The sequence below is a fragment of the Natator depressus genome, chromosome 5 (assembly GCF_965152275.1).
Source record: "Natator depressus isolate rNatDep1 chromosome 5, rNatDep2.hap1, whole genome shotgun sequence".
In the NCBI taxonomy this organism is placed as follows: domain Eukaryota; kingdom Metazoa; phylum Chordata; order Testudines; family Cheloniidae; genus Natator; species Natator depressus.
This window is the reverse complement of record NC_134238.1, coordinates 21,329,780-21,347,758: the sequence shown is the minus strand read 5'-3', so window position 1 is coordinate 21,347,758 and position 17,979 is coordinate 21,329,780. Positions and strand designations below refer to the sequence as shown.

General features: G+C 39.4%; 1 protein-coding gene across 2 annotated transcripts in view; it reads right to left on the bottom strand.

The window, feature by feature from the left end:
- Nucleotides 1-750: 750 nt before the first annotated feature.
- Nucleotides 751-17,979, bottom strand: part of MALT1 (MALT1 paracaspase) — a 75,212-nt gene continuing 57,983 nt past the window's right edge. For both annotated transcript variants that reach the window (XM_074952408.1, XM_074952407.1), the window contains 6 exons: nt 14,908-14,982; nt 9,384-9,511; nt 6,563-6,712; nt 4,875-5,032; nt 3,191-3,316; nt 751-1,824 (listed from right to left, as the gene is read on the bottom strand). In XM_074952408.1, coding sequence (XP_074808509.1) covers nt 1,375-1,824; nt 3,191-3,316; nt 4,875-5,032; nt 6,563-6,712; nt 9,384-9,511; nt 14,908-14,982 — 1,087 coding nt within the window. In that variant the 3' untranslated portion in view covers nt 751-1,374. The remainder of the gene's footprint in view (nt 1,825-3,190; nt 3,317-4,874; nt 5,033-6,562; nt 6,713-9,383; nt 9,512-14,907; nt 14,983-17,979) is intronic.

Below are 17,979 nucleotides of genomic sequence, written 5' to 3'. Positions count from 1 at the left end.
ACTGGACATCAAGGTTCCACAGAAGGATGTTGATAAATTGGAGAGGGCTCACAAAAGAACATGAGAATGATTAAAGCATTACAAAACAAGCCTTACAGTGATAGACTCAAGGAGCTCAATCTGTTTTGTTTAACAAAGAGAAGGTTAAGGGATTACTTCATCACAGTCTATAAGTATCTACCTGGGGAACAGATATTTGATAATGGGCTCTTCAGTCTAGCAGTTTTAACAAGATCTAACATTTGGAAGTTAAAGCTAGACAAATTCAGACTGGAAATAAGGTGCAAAATTTTAAACAGTGATGGCAATTAACCACTGAAACAATTTATCAAAGGCTAAGGTAGATTCTCCATCACAGACAAATTTAAGATCACAAATGGATTTTTTTTTAAGACATATTCTAGTTCAAACAGGAGTTATTTTGGGGAAGTTCTATGTCCTGTATTATAAAGGAAGTCAGACGAGATGATCACAATGGTACCTACTACTCTTGGAATTTATGAATGGTATTACGTGCCCTGCTTGCACACAAACATTTTAAAGAAATGGAAGTTCCCATTTTTTAAATAAATAGAAAATCAGAATGTTAAACTCAACTGATGGTGCAGGTTAGAACAGGAAAGTCTAAAAATCTATTTATCATTTAGTGATTACTATGCTATTTTAATTACATTTATGAAGTACACATATAGCTTAGTTTCATTAATGTGGACATTCCTTTTACTGCTTTCCCTCTCCCTCTCTTCTCCAACTGCTATTTTTTCCATTTTGTTTTTGCACAGGAAAACTGATCCCTTCGTAAACTAAAAATCAAGATTAGAAACAGGTCCATTATGCAAGCCTTTTAAGATGGATGTGTCATTATAGAGACATGTCAGGAACAGCTGAGGAGATCAAGGCTTCAGTATTCCTAGAGAGCCTGTGATACGAGAACAAGGCCTCTGCTGTGCATCTCCTCCCCACCACAAACATGCAACTTCCTCTCAATGCTACACGCTTGCTGCTCTGTTCTTTTTCTGGCTGGCACAGTTGCAGACAATAACAGCGTGCCTGCTGGTTAGCTCCTGTGGGGTTCCCACGTACCCAGCTCACGCTTCTCTCCACCCCACCTCTCCTGCCACCAGCTCCCCATGATTACCCCACACCTGTCTTCACTGCTGAAAAAAATTCAGGAGTGAAAAATTAGTTTATATTCCATTCTTGTCTCTTTGGATCTGAGAAGTTTCCAAGGAGAAAATGTACTAACCCATACCCAACCCACAATTCCCAGTACACCTTCTCTCAAAACATGAACACACTGCAGAGAATGTACAATCAGCGCTGGAGTGCTTTAGCCCAGGATTGATGCCCCTGCACATTCTGCAGAGATGGTAGTTACTGCTTTTTAGATAATCTGAGGCTGTTGGAGAAGCTGAATCCCAGGTCAACAGTGTCATCAGTCGTCTCTACTGGTATATTATTCTTTCTTATGTGGGATGAGTAAGTCCATGCTTCTTGTCTTGAAGTTAGCACATTCAAAGTCCCATTGCAATGGCATGCTTCTGGCTGCCTGAAATGATCTGAATGAGCAGAGTTTGGATGGTGAACACCTGGGTAGGAATTTGGTTGACAGTGATTAGGAGAGAGGTAGTATTCAGCTGCCACAGGAGTGGATGCTGGGGTATGGAAAGGTCTGTTAGACATGCAACAATTTTTCTTAAATCCATGATGAATGCCTAATTTAGCAATAAGAGGCTTCCCAACATTAACTTCCTTCCTTTCATCCAAGGAATCATCTATTCCTGGATATTCATAATGCAGACAAACTGTGAAGATCAAGTGCTCCTGTGAACGACAGACAATAAAATTACTTCTCCCCTCAAAAACAGAGTAAAATAAAAATATTAAAAGGTGATTATTTGTCTGTGGTAGCAATTAACACATTTTAAGTACAGTAACAAATAGACATATAATAAGCATAATTGCTGAAGTGCTATAAGCCTTGCAGTTAAATGTATACTACACACACAGGGCCAAATTCTGCACTGATTTACATTCAGTACACTCTCACTGAAATCAAAGAGGCTGCAAGATGTAAACTCATTGCAAAATTTTGCACACTAACTTCATACTATGTTTAAATATAGCTAAGCTTAACATCCAGAGACCTCTTGTCCCCAAATCCTTTCCCCTCAACCATGTATCAGAGCACTAGCTGTTTCCTTATCAGGAAACACTTTCCCCTGTCACTCTGTGGGTGAAATTCTGTTAATGAAACAACTACAAAAGCACTGGGAGGAGTACTGCAGGTATAGTCATGGGATGATTTCTCTCTTCCCCTCCAAATTTCATTTGAATTTTAAGTAACCCAATTCAGCAACATCTTTCTGCCACAAAAGAAATAAGAGTATGAAGGTGCCATTTGCACCTTGCTTGAATGAATATAGGGTTTTAGGGTAACACTAACTCATGGGTGATCCTGATTTATAAACCTGCTAGCAGCAGGATAAGAAGGCACTCATCAGTATGGCACTCTTCATCCCACCCACCTCCACAAACACTCCAATTTTTTGCAATTTCTAGAAGTGTTCGTGGTACCCTCTGGCACAATGTATTGGAAAGTAGATACAGTAGATCATATACAGCAGAGATGCTAAAGTCCTGAAAATGCTATAGTCCACTTCTGATCCTTTAACAGCAACATTTAACTATGCAAAGTGAGCGTGCTTTAAAACACGATGGGTTCAAGGGCACAGGCTGGATTGTAAAGAGATTATTTATAACATTTCCACTTTTTACTAATGACCTCAACTTATGGCTCTGCTTTAAGGCATCACGCTTAGTGAGCAAATAGACATGGAAACATGATATGTACAAGGTGCTGTGATTCCTCCAGAGAAGTCAATCAATCTTCTCAACCTATAGGGCACATTTTCCAGAGCTGTGTTTAAAAGGGACTTGTGGAATAATATGATTTCATATTCTTTGGCTGTCTCTTTGGAACATATTTTCAGTCTGCCAGCTACAGAGCCAAGTCACTGAAGTGTGCTTAGCCATTTGCTTTATAAGCACCTAGAATAAATGTTTAAATGAGCGAGCATGCCTTGGGCAATTACTGAAAATATACATATACATATAGAATCCAGCTCTTTTACTGGAGTTGTGAAGCAGCATGATTAACCTGTACTGTATAAACAAATGTATTAACCACCTTTAGTTTCTGCAGTGAACTTAGTCTAGTGTAGAGACAGTGTTTGGGAAGATCCTTGGATACTAAATAGCTGCCAGTTTCCTCAGGAGTCCCTTTATTTGCCTCTTTAGGATCTATATCCAAGTCCTGTTGCAAAAAAAAAAAAAAAAAAAGAGTGAGAATTAAGTTGTAGGTATAAAAAACGAGTAGAACAATGTAAAAAGGAAAATAAAAAGGAACATTTGGATTTTACGTGAAGTAGCTTAAGATTTGAGTTCAATGTACAACTTGTTTCTACACAATTTATTAAAATTTAAAACAAAAAAAAATAGTGTTTTTCCTTTTCTTAACGAAAAGATTCTGCATACAAGATTCAATGAATATTAGAGAGAGTCACCTAGGCTGCCTAATTCATCATCAGTCACAAGTTGGAGTAGTTGTTTGTGTTTCATCTCTTGTCTTCCTAAAATGCAACTCCAGGCAGACTCCTTCCCCATTTCTTACAACTAAAAACAACGTGCAAATTTTGTTTCCCTCCCTTTTCATCTCCTCCTCTCCCTAGTCATAATTGTTCCACTCCAAACCAAGAGGTCAAAACTCAGGGTGCTGTCACAAGCAGCAGGACTGCTATCCATTACCACAGCTAATAGTATATAAAAATAGAGCTTTCCTCTTCTAGATTTGAGTATACTAAGGTAGCATTAGAACAATTGATTAGTTTCCCTTAAATGTGTCATTTTCAGAGTACAATTGTTCTAAAGCTGCTATACAATTAGTACGTTTTGATAAATTCAAATTAAAACACTATTTCTTCCAAGATGCCAGGGTGCCCTTGTGCCCCTCTCAGGGAAGTAAAAATAATGAAATAAACGAGTCAAAACAAAAAATGTGGAACCCAATAAGACGCACACTAAACTTTATTACTTAGAATCTTGGCTTTCAACTGCATCCCACTCCCTCACTTTCTTCTGTACTTTGCCTGCTACGGCCCTGATTGGGTCTTTGGATCTATACAGGCAGATACCCGATGCCCATGCAGAGCCATTGATCTCAATGGGGCTCTGATCATGCACTTCTTATTGCAAGATCAAGGCCTTAGAGTGTATTGTCTTCATACTCTTGTCATACCAGGTGGGCTGAACACTTCACAATATACCATATACTATTATAATAACAGCACTGTAGGAGAGAAGGACACTTATTTAATATGTTAATTCACAAATACGTAATTCTCTTTTCAATCACTATTTAGAAAGCACCATGCTAGGCACTTGGAAGGAATAAGAAAACAAGGCTCCTTCCCTAAGGAGTTTATAATTTAAGGTTCCAATCCTGCAATTCACTGCTCTCTAGCTATGGAGACTTCAGTGGGGATCCATGAGAGTAGTAGTGCACCTGTATGAGGTGACTCGTAGGACCGTGGCCTAAGTCACTGATCCTTTCAATAAGAAATGCAGGCATTTAGCACCTTGCAGGATCAGGCCTAATTTAGATGTAACAAGTAATAGAAATCAGGATGTGAAGGGAAGGGAAAGAAGAGAGTTTCAACAAGATCATAAGATTTGTTTTATATATGCATCCTGCTTGGTTCAGAATTCAAATTTGAATTTTTTTCCCAAAAGGTGTAGTCTGGCACAAGAGCAGAAGCAGACAACCATTAATTTAAATACAGAGCAATCATGAAACACAAATAGGAAACACTTACAAGTGGGAAGTCTGTAACATACGCTTTGCAAACTAGTATTTCAGGAGGTTTCTTTACTATCCTTGTGTAGATGATCATGACGTTGGAAAATTCGGCTGCGAACCCCAGCTGAATCTGAACACCACACTTAAAGTCAAGATACATACTTTCTGGAAGTTCTGCAAATAAATATTTTGGATAAACAGGTTTAAAATATTTTCATGAAAGCCTAACATGCGTCTGCCATTGTTTTAGCGATCTAAAAGGACATTCTCCTCCCTTCCTATTACTATCATTAAACATTTATATTGTGGTAGTGACTAGAAGACAATCTGGCAGGGACCTCATTTGCTAGGTGCTGTAGGAAGAAAACAGTGAATGGCAGACCCTGTGCCAATGAGCTACCTCTTCAACCACACCTTACAGGCTCCTTTCCAAATGGGGTGCAACTAGAACATTTTACATGAGTAAGGATATGATTACACAATACTGGTGGAGCTAGATTGGCAGAGCCTTGTAGTACAGATACAGCTTATGCTGACAGAAGGGTTTTTTCTGTCAGTGTAGGAATGCTACCTCCCCAAATCATGTTGATGAAAGCGTCTTCTATTGTTATAACTGTGTCTACACTGGAGGGGCTGTTGGCATAGCTACATCAGTCACACACCTGAGTGACACAGTGATGCCGATTTAGCCTCTATACTGAAAGTGCTTGACCCAGACAAGTTAGCTTGTCTACACAGTAACGTCATATCACTTCAACTACACCATTATAGTTAAAGCAATACAATCCCCTTAGTATTTACATGGTTATACTGGCATCCTTAGCACACAGGAAGGGGAATAAACTTTATTTATATATCAGTTAAAAACAAACAAACAAATGAACAACCCTAACTGAAATAGTAATGTCAGTACCGGGGGGAGGGGAGGGAAGTGGGGGGAAGCCTGTTTAGACCAGGCCTAAGTCTTTGGCGGCCCAAAAGGCTTTGTGGATATTTTCCTATGCATGGAACAAGGCCAAAAATAAAAAGGAAAAAATGCAGTGGACTGACTAGGAATCTGCATAGTGACTATGAAAAAACCTGAAATCTCTGGTTCTGATATTAGAACCAGCACATTTCTCTATCCTGTGCAGTGATTTAAAAAAAAGACCCAGGGATGATATATAAGGGAGAAAACTGTAAAGACACAAATAGGAGTTAGGTGCCCAGTTTTATTTGAGCACCTATTCAATCTGTAAATTTGTAAAAGTGGCAAAGGGATTAGAGAGGAAAGAAAAACTTATCAGACTACTAATCTTCTGCTCAAATACATTACAGACAATTCAGTACCACATTCAAACCTATCAGGAAAAAAAATAAGAATATTCTTGCTTAAAAAAAATAAGTCAGGGATAATGTCTGGTATGTTGCTCTGGAAGTTACTTCCTATGAAGTGAATTTAGCATCCCATATTTTTCCATAACAATTTCATCCAGAGATAAACCCAAGCGAAAACCTCCAAGATCTGAACAGTCCTCTGAATTCTGTTCCTTGGGTACATTTCTACTCGGTATATTATAGCCAGTGAAAAAAGCAACAGTAAGGACTAGACACTACGCCCACATATATTTTCAATTGAATTATTTATGCATATCAAGTGAGAAAGAATTAATAATGAAATTAACATCTTGAAAGGGTGATCTTTTGGAAGAGAGTTTACTGTACCATGAGCTTTGGCCCACTGTAAGTTCCGTGCCAGGGACTCTGCAGATGATCCTGTTTGCTGAATGGGATCAGTTAATGCTCTCTTCTCAGATAAACTGCTGCGAATCTCCAAAGCCTGCTTGCCTTTGGTAAGGTGACACTTACCCATATCTAAAGATAAGATGCAAATAGTTTTGCAGGAATCAAAGCTGCTGAAATTATAATTAAAGCAGCTACATCATTGGCATTATGGTTATGGTTGTGACCGCATTCCAATGATGAACTCACTTTCAGGGAGGTTTAGTGATTGGCTATTCAAATTCACTCAAAGCTGAAATGCAGCATGCAAGATGTCTCAGGAGAGCAATTTTTTCTGCGTCTATTTTCTACATGCCTCCACATTTAAAAAAAAAATCTTCAGTATGGCCCTGATGCAGCAAGGTACTGAAGAACACAACTAACATTAAGCTTATTCAGTCACATTCTTCAGTGCTTTGCTGAATGGAGGCCTATACATTTAAATGAAACAACTCTAAGCTCACTTTTTTTTCTCCAGATGGTTTTTGCTATGCACAAGATTAAGACCAATAGCTAAAGAGTGATTTGAATTAAAATCAAGGTTTATAAATCATGAATTCATATATCTGGACTATTCAAGTTTGGGATTAAACATTATATATACATTACTGAACAGTGGTCAATGTATTCTCCTTTGGAATGTAACATTTGCCATACCTGATCAGAGGCTTGCTACATAAAAGGGGTCACCAGTATAATAATTTGAGAACCATTGATCTAGTCCAATATGCTGTTTCCGACAATAATTAATAGCTCTATCACGTTACCTGATCCCATCCTTCACAGGGTCGTGACCCATACATAACCTGGACTTTAATATCCTCAAGGAGAAAAGATGTGCCTCATTCTCTTCTCACTTACATGGGTGTGAACCCATTAACTTCAGTATAGTTATTTTAAAATTGCAACCAGCATGAGAGATGAAACAGACCCTGTATCTTCATTCTGTGCACTGTGTCCACATTTGTAGCTATGTAAGTGTTAAAATAGTAAGCTGTAGTAATAAAATTTCTGATGTCAGGGAAAGACACTTTATGATAGCGCCTAGTCAGTTGTGAAATGCTGTACATTAAGAAAAGACTCCTACATATTCCCTCACACAAACACACACAGCTGAAATCCTGAAGTTTGTGATCATTTTAAGATTTAATAGCTAAAACTCTTATTTGTCTTGAATAGTAGTCAAGATTTTCTTATAATAGTCCTGTACATGTACAAAGCTGGTCATGAAACTTAATAAAAATATTAAAACAATGACCTATCATTCCATATTTTCATATCTAGTTAAACAGAAGATAAGCCAGGTGGGGGGAAAAATGCAAGAGAGGCAAGGAAGTAGTAACTGAAAAGTAACTATCATCTATGGATCCACACTCTAGTCAAATGGGTAAGTCATACCTCAATTGGTGGTGGCAAAATTGTTAATCATGCAGTACATGTGCACTGTATGTGTTTATGCTGCAGCTAGTCACACAGTCATCATAATTTCCTTTTTCTCCCTATAGCGCTGGCACGTTAAAACTGAATTGTTTTAACTTTTGTAACACATTTTCTACAGTCTGTTTTGTCAACAGCAAACCAATTTGGTTGCATATTTGATATCTGGTTTGGACTTTTCTGATTTATGAATCCTTGTCAGATATGCACACCGAGCCAAATTCTGTCTTCACTTACAACCCTGTACCCTGACTGAGTGGAATACACAGGTGTAATTGACAGCAGAATGTGGCCCATTATACAGATTTTAAGTCTCCAGCTGTTGGGAGACCTGGACAATATTTTTAATGGAAAGCCAGTGAATTTATGTACAAAAAAAAAGATATCAGTGCATATAATCCATCATGTAAATGCTCTTGTCTACCCTTCTATGCTTTGAGAGAATGCTCACTCTCAACTAAGACATTTTCTTCAGCACTGTTCATCCAGGCAATACTCCCATCAACAACACAGGGAGTTCTGCCTGAGTGACAAATGATGAATAGGGTCCTCCATTGTAGTCTAGTCAGTAAATAATGGTTATGCCAACAGATGTGGTATTAATACTGTATATGACCCACAGAATTCAAGCCTAATTAGTTTGTCTCCAGACAAGTCAATTGGGCTAGCAGTCACATCCAGAGATGACAGGACAAAGGAGAGTGATTTTCGTGACCATATAATCATCTGTAAACTCTCATGAGAGTTGCATACTCACAAAAATTTCAAATAAGCAGTATGAATGCCATATTATAGTGGCTCATCAATAGCAGGGCTATTATGGTAAGGGGTGCTTCTGAAATGCTTCCAATATAAACATATATATATATGCCAATTCTGTCTCACTTGAAATAGTAAGTGAAAATGAAAGCACTTTTTCTTGCATATTAAACCCTAGCCATGTTCAGAAATATTAGATATTAAACATGCTTTTTCCTTCATGCACTTGAAGATTTTCCTGTATGGAAAGCCTTAAACATGCTTCAATACCAAGCTTTTGAAGCAACAAATGAAATACAAATTCCATCATACAACAAAGTACATTTGAATGTATAGCACCCTGCATCCTACAGGAGCTAATATCAGCTTATAGAAAGGGGTCTTTATGTTTCAGTTTTTACACAAGAGGTAGCTGCATTTTGATGGTGGGTTTACACAGTGCAGTAATAAGAATTTAGAGAAGGAAGTGAAGAACACTCTGTGTAAAAGAGGAGTTTTAGATAAGAAAAAAAGGATTTTTTTTTGTAAACTGGGAGCTAAGGGAAGTTAAAATGTAGGTTGCTTTCACCTTCTGCAACTTCATCAAGTAGCACAGTAATCTTCTTGTCCTCTAACATGCGTTCCTTCAAGAACTTCATGAAAATCCCATTGGCTAACCCAGAGTGCTGAATTTCAAAAGCTTCTGCTCCTTGGCATCTTTAAAGTATAATAAATAATAAATATAAGAGCAAAAAAGAGAGAGACAATGATAATTAGTAATATTTTACAAGACGTATGTATGTGAGAGGAATGCTGCATGAAATAAGGAACTGCTGTATGAACACTAAGTTGTATTTAGAACCTAGTCAATCTGGTCTTCACAGAAATGCAATATACCTTTACAAACAATTCATTTGTGAAGCGTTCATATTTACTACCAAATCACAGAAATGAGGCAAGATCAACCTAAAGTATTATTGCTCCTTGAACAAATTATCTTGGAGGACAGTCCCAAAGCAGTGCCCGAAAAATGTGCCAGTACAAATTCCATTAATGCCGCCTAGTTTGGTAAAACTCTTGACCACTTACCAGCTGAATGCTTTTGCATTTGCCATATTAAATCCACAATAGTAGGGTGCTATCCTGAAACTGCTAATCTAAACTTTATACAACCACTTCAAAATACTGCAATTACAGAATTAACTTTGTTCTTTGCAAGCCACAGGAAGAAGAGCTTGCGACCAGTCTAAGTGCTGTAGCTCAGATAACGAAACCCATTTATTTTATTGTAAAACATATATGTAAATTTAAATTTGTTCTGACACTCAGTAAAAGTTAAACTGCACAGTTTGTACTTTTTTGTCCCCTCAGACACTGGAGTTGTAGTCTTTGTGTTAAGATGGCAGTGATATGGGTAAAGCCACCAATTCCTTTGGGTTTCTGTTGCTCCACTACCTTGAAATAAGAAAAGGAGTACTTGTGGCACCTTAGAGACTAACAAATTTATTAGAGCATAAGCTTTATGAAGTGAGCTGTAGCTTACGAAAGCTTATGCTCTAATAAATTTGTTAGTCTCTAAGGTGCCACAAGTACTCCTTTTCTTTTTACGGATACAGACTAACACGGCTGCTACTCTGAAACCTACCTTGAAAAGTACATCTTCATAAAGTAAGTTTATACAACACAAAAAAGTACCCAATCTGTTCCTCACATGGATTCAGAAATGTAATATCTCGGGCCCTACCAACTCACAGCCAAGAAGAAGGCATCACAGACTGTGAAATCTGGCCTCGCCTACACCCCCGTGAAATCTCGTCTTTTGTGTGCTTTTACCCTATACTACACAGATTTCACAGGAGACACCAAGGTTATTTTAGGGGGCGGTAGCAGTATTGCCACCCTTACTTCTGCGCTGCCTTCAGATCCGGGCAGCTGGAGAGTGGTGGCTGTTAAACAGGCAAGCCAGCTCTGAAGGCAGTGCCCCACCAGCAGCAGTGCAGAAGTAAGGGTGGCAATACCATGCAATGCCATCCTTACTTCTGTGCTGCTGCTGGCAGTGGCTCTGCCTTCAGAGCTGGGCTCCTAGCCAGCAGCCACCGCTCTCCAGCTGCCCAGCTCTGAAGACAGTGCTGCCGCCAGCAGCAGTGCAAAAGTAAGGGTAGCAGTACTGCAACACCCCCCCACAATGATCTTGTGACCCCCACAACTTCTTTATGGGTCATGACCCCTAAAATTACAACACAGTGAAATTTCAGATTTAATTACCGGAAATAATGAAATTTACAATTTTAAAAATCTTATGACTGTGAAATTGACCAAAATGGACCATTAATTTGGTAGAGCCCTAGTAATATCTCTAACTGAAACAAGCTTTTGAGCTCTACAGAGCTCAGCAGAAGTTGGTCCAATAAAAGATATTATCTCGCCCACCGTGTCTCTGGTATGTCCTGGTACCAAAATGGCTACAGTAAGAAATGACACATATGTCATAGTTCAGGGCAACTACCTCTATATTCCCCCTCTATAGTCCAGCAAGGGCCCTCACTCTCAGCTTCAGGCTCCCTTGGCTGTCTCCTCTCTTGGGTGGAGACATGCATCTCACCTCCTCCTGACCAAGCTATTTCCAGATTGCATAGCTCTCGGATTATACTGTGAATTCCCCAGAAAAGTCAGACTGCCTAAGCATATCTGCTTTGTCTTTCTCCTCAGAGACGGTGAACAGTGCAATTGCCACAGTTACGAGTTACCACACAGCACTTCCTATGCAAGCCTATTTTATTCTTCAGTATAATCATTAGAGAAAACATTCAATACAAGAAAAGAACCCACATGCATGCTAATAAACTTACTGGATATCACCCAGCTGTCTCCAATATGGGCTCTGAAAGGTGAGTCTTTGAAGCCCCCCATACCTTGCCAAAGGGTCTCTTTTGTGGTTACAGGTTTCAGAGTAGCAGCCGTGTTAGTCTGTATTCGCAAAAAGAAAAGGAGTACTTGTGGTACCTTAGAGACTAACCAATTTATTTGAGCATAAGCTTTCGTGAGCTACAGCTCACTTCATCGGATGCATAAAGTGGAAAGTACAGCGAGGAGATTTTATATATACACACAGACCATGAAAAAAATATACATTGTAAGGAGAGTGATCACTTAAGATGAGCTATTACCAGCAGGATAGTGGGGTGGGGGGAGAGAAAACCTTTTGAAGTGATAATCAAGGTGGGCCATTTCCAGCACATTTCCAGGAGTTAACAAGAACGTCTGAGGAACAGTGGGGGCGGGGGCGGGGGGAATAAACAAGGGGAAATAGTTTCACTTAGTATAATGACTCAACCACTCCCAGTCTCTATTCAAGCCTAAGTTAATTGTACCCAGTTTGCAAATTAATTCCAATTCAGCAGTCTCTCGTTGGAGTCTGTTTTCGAAGTTTTTTTGTTGAAGGATACTCACTTTGAGATCAGAAATCGAGTGACCAGAGAGATTGAAGTATTCTCCGACTGGTTTATGAATGTTATAATTTTTGACATCTGATTTGTGTCCATTTATTCTTTTACATAGAGACTGTCCAGTTTGACCAATGTACATGGCAGAGGGGCATTGCTGGCACATGATGGCATATATCACATTGGTAGATGTGCAGGTGAACGAGCCTCTGATAGTGTGGCTGATGTGATTAGGCCCTATGATGGTGTCCCCTGAATAGATATGTGGGCACAGTTGGCAACGGGCTTTGTTGCAAGGATAGGTTCCTGGGTTAGTGGTTCTGTTGTGTGGTTGCTGGTGAGTATTTGCTTCAGGTTGGGGGGCTGTCTGTAGGCAAGTACTGGCCTGTCTCCCAAGATTTGTGAGAGTGATGGGTCATCCTTCAGGATAGGTTGTAGATCCTTGATAATGTTTTAGTTGGGGGCTGAAGGTGATGGCTAATGGCGTTCTGTTATTATCTTTGTTGGGCCTGTCCTGTAGTAGGTGACTTCTGGGTACTCTTCTCGCTCTGTCAATTTGTTTCTTCACTTCAGCAGGTGGATATTGTAGTTGTAAGAATACTTGATAGAGATCTTGTAGGTGTTTGTCTCTGTCTGAGGGGTTGGAGCAAATGTGGTTGTACCGTAGAGCTTGGCTGTAGACAATGGATCGTGTGGTGTGATCTGGATGAAAGCTGGAGGCATGTAGGTAGGAATAGCGGTCAGTAGGTTTCCGGTATAGGGTGGCATTTATGTGACCATCGCTTATTAGCACTGTAGTGTCCAGGAAATGGATCTCTTGTGTGGACTGGTCCAGGCTGAGGTTGATGGTGGGATGGAAATTGTTGAAATCATGGTGGATTTCCTCAAGGACTTCTTTTCCATGGGTCTAGATGATGACGATGTCATCAATATAGCGCAAGTAGAGTAGGGGCATTGGGAACGAGAGCTGAGGAAGCATTGTTCTAAATCAGCCATAAAAATGTTGGCATACTGTGAGGCCATGCGGGTACCCATAGCAGTGCCGCTGATTTGAAGGTATACATTGTCCCCAAATGTGAAATAGCTATGGGTGAGGACAAAGTCACAAAGTTCAGCCACCAGGTTTGCCGTGACATTATCGGGGATAGTGTTCCTGATCGCTTGTAGTCCATCTTTGTGTGGAATGTTGGTGTAGAGGGCTTCTACATCCATAGTGGCCAGGATGGTGTTTTCAGGAAGATCATCGATGGACTGTAGTTTCCTCAGGAAGTCAGTGGTGTCTCGAAGATAGCTAGGAGTGCTGGTAGCGTAGGGCCTGAGGAGGGAGTCTACATAGCCAGACAATTCTGCTGTCAGGGTGCCCACTCTCCTGCTGGTAATAGCTCATCTTAAGTGATCACTCTCCTTACAATGTATATTTTTTCATGGTCTGTGTGTATATATAAAATCTCCTCACTGTACTTTCCACTTTATGCATCCGATGAAGTGAGCTGTAGCTCACGAAAGCTTATGCTCAAATAAATTGGTTAGTCTCTAAGGTGCCACAAGTACTCCTCTTCTTTTTGTGGTTACAAGTTCATAACAGCCTTAGCTCAAAACTACCACCCTCATTAAAAGTTTATTCCTTCCCTCATATAGTTGAGGGTGTCTTTGAGCTGGAGTTTCCAGGAACAGGCAAACAGTAGACAGTGGGTTTTTTCCCCTAGGGCGTGGTTCCAAAAGGTCACCCTGTACTTCCTAAAAAACCCACTTCTCATGTGTTGTCCCAAACAGTTCTTTGAAGTTCCTAGCATTTACATGGGTCATGTCCCTAGAAAAATTATATAAAATCCTACAACTCAAACAACTGCATTTTTAATACAATGACTCCACAGGCATTAAACCTAATTAAATAAAATTCATATTCAGGATACTGTAGGAAACTGCTATCTGTCACAAAAACATATTTCAATCATTATGGGCATATGGAGTAAAATTTTCTATTTCTCCATAGTTTTTAATACCAAACTAATGTTTATTCGAAATGAGCTGGAGCATCCCTGAAGTTGACTATTAAAATAATTGCAGGTGAGTCATTCAGCAGGTTAGGGAGATAAGCTGTAGCATCTACTGCTTTTGAGGGCAGTAGCTCACATTTGAATGGGGAACAGCAAATAAACCTATTAAAATGTACATCTGATATGTCTACACTTAAAATGCTATAGCTGCACCTGAGCTGCTATAGCACTTCAATGTAGATACACACTATAGCAACAGGAGGGGTTCTCCCATTTCTGTAGTTATTCCACCTCCCAAAGAGACAATAGCTAGGTTGACAGAAGAATTTGTCCTTTGACCTATCAACGTCCAACCGTGGGTTAGGTTGGCTTAACAACAGTCACTCGAGGGGTGTGGATTTTTCACACCCCTGAGCGATGCACTTGGGTCAATCTAACTTTTTAGTGTAGACCTGACCATAGCCAGTACATCTCTAAAATATCAAGACAGAATTAAGGGCAATTTTAATCATTCATGTAAATAGCCCAGGGATAGCGTAGGAACATACATTAGAGATGAGTTACTGGTGCTCTTACACTACTGAATGGACTATTTTTTTAAAAAGTCAACTAAATGACCACAGTGGTCCCTTCTGGCCTTGAAATCTGATGGGGTTGGAGGAAGTTTCCTTACGTTGCATATCCAAAAACGATATTAGCTGTAACCTTCAGGGCATCCAAGATCAGAATGGTATCATCATACTCATTTCTATAATAAACGGAAACAAAAGTTTAGAATGTGAATCTGACAACCCAATCATGCAAGTGTTACAGTGTATGTCATAGAAAACAGATAATTTTTCTTTCTTTCTTAAATCAAGAATGAATCCACTGATGGTAAACAGAATTAGCTGCATCAACATTTTCATGAAAACAATAGACAGACAGCCAAATATTATGCATTGACTAGATGAGGGCACCTCATATTAACTGCTGTTGAATTTGGCCACGGTCCTAGCCAGAAGTCTTTGAAACCACTGAAATCTGCCAGTCATTTTAGGCTAATGGAAACTTGATGGGTTTTCCTTTCAAAATGCAACATGAGCAAGGCTGAAATGTGAAAATCTGCCATATTTCTTAGACATTTTTGTTTCGGCCAGTAGCATGTGACGTTTAATTGGGTTATTAATGTTGCATTAGCAATGAAGTTCACAGGCTCTGGAAACACTGTAGTGGTCATGAGGAATAATCTCTCTGGTAATAAGTCACCAGGACTAGATGATATTGTTCACTCAAGAGTTCTGAAGGCATTCAAATGTGAAATTGCAGATCTACTAACCATGGTATGTAACCAGGTGACTAGAGGACAGCTAAGGTAACACCAATTTTTGAAAAAGGCTGGAGGTGATCCTGGCAGTTACAGGCCAGTAAACCTAACTTTAGTACCCGACAAATTGGTTGAAACTATAGTAAAGAACAGAATCATCAAACACACAGATAAATCCAATATGTTGGGGAAGAATCAACACAGCCTTTGTAAAGAGAAATCATGCCTTACCAATCTATTAGAATTCTTTGAGGGTGTCATCAAAAGTGTGGACGAGGGTGATCCAGTGGCTGTGGTGTACGACTTTTTCTCAAAGCCTTTGACAAGGTTCCTCATCAAAGGCTCTTAAGCAAACTGTGCAGTCATGGGATAAAAGGTAACCTGTTTCCTATCTTTTAACCCACGGTGAAAATAAAGAGTCACTTTTCACCATGGAGAAAGGTAAATGGCCAGGTCCCCCCAGGATACATACTGGGACTATTGCTGTTCACCATATTCATAAATGAACTGGAAACGGGGGTAAATAGTGAGGTGGAAAAGTTTGCAGATGATACAAAATTACTCAAGACAGTTAAGTCCAAAGCAAACTTTGCCACCTCACTGTTTCACAAAACTGGGTGACTGGGCAGCAAAGAGGCAGATGAAATTCAATGTTGATAAATAGTAATGCATATTGGAAAACATAATCCCAACTATACATATGAAATGATGCGATTTAAATGAACTGTTACCACTCAAAAAAGATCGCCAAGTCATCATGGATAGGTCTCTGAAAATGTCAGCTCAATGTGCATTGTCAATCCAAAAAAAAAAAAAAAGCTAACAGAATGTTAGGAACAATTAGGAAAGGGATCGATGAGACAGAAAATATCTTGCCACTGTGTAAATACATGGTACACCCACACCTTGAATACCGTGTGCGCTTCTGGTCATCCCATCTCAACAAAGACATAGTAGAATTGAAAGAGGTACAGAGTAAGGCAACAAAAATTATCGGGGTATGAAACAGCTTCCATATGAGGAGATATTAAAAAGAATTGGACTGTTCAGAGTAGAAAAGAGATGACTAAGGGATGGAATATGTTAGAGGTCTATAAAATCATGAATGATATGGAGAAACTGAATAAGGAAGTGTTATTTACCCCTTCATGTAACACAAGAACCAGCGGTTACTCAATGACACTAATAGGCAACAGGTTTAAATCCAACATAATGAAGTACTCCTTCATGCAATGCAGAGGCAGCCATCCTAGTCATTGCCAGGGGATGTTGTGAAGGACAAAAGTATAACTGGGTTGAAAAAAATATTAGATAAGTTCATGGAGGATAGGTTCTAGCTATTCTAGCTACTAGCCAAGATGGTCACGGATACAATCCCGTGCTCTGGGTGTCCCTAAACCTTTGACTGCCAGAAGCTGGGACTGGACAACAGGCAATGCGTCATTGAAAATTTGCCCTATTCTGTTCATTCTTTCTGAAGCATCTGGCACTGGCCACTGTTGGAAGACAGGATACTGGGCTATATGGACCACTGGCCTAACCCTGTACAGCCATTCTTATGTCCTTAATAAGAGTTCTCTGGTGGCTGACTGAAGAGAGGACTTCAAATGGAAGCTGAATTAGGTACAGGGTTTATTATTATTTTAAATGTGGAGAAAGTCAACTAAGTTTTTTTAAATTAAAATAAATCTGCTAAACCTTTCAATTTTTTAAACTTGTATATATAAACTGTTTTTCAGGAGGCAGGAGAAAGCATCATCCAGAATCACTGGTATTCAAGAAGTCAACAAAAATCTATTTGTCTTCAAAAATGTCACAAATGAAGGACTTTGCAACAGTTCCATATCATCAAAGGTTTCTACATATTAATTGAAGTGGCTCTTAACACAAAATCTTCCAGCCACAGCAGTCTTATGACGCAGTAGACAGCAGCAATCTCTGCTGACTTAAAACTCTTATCAGTTTTATCTAGCTAGTTTGATGCTTTAGTACATTTCTCTTTAACCTGTTGAGCGGATAGGTTGTATTTGTATGCAAAAATACATAATAAGCTGAATTACCATCTTCATGTTTTCACATTTTTGGAGCAGTCTCTAAGATCTCTCAGAACCCACTGGAGCTAGAAATTCTCTCCAACCTCCATCCACCTAAGTACTTACAAAAACATTTATAGCATGAAGTTCCACATGTGGTTCTAGCTTCCTCCCTATTCCCTGGAAGCAGCTGATTATTTGGTTTGTTGTTTTTTTGATTAGCTGGTTTTTGTTTGTTTTTTAAAGTATGCTCCCCCTTCTCCAGTTGTAATTTGCTGTTGCTGTGTGAAAGCTAAAGAAAATAAGAGTTTCACACTTTGTGTCGGAAAGTAATGAGATATGTGGTCACCCTAGCCTTCCTCACCCTCCCATGAAAAGGAAACTGATTAATCCACAGTTACAATTT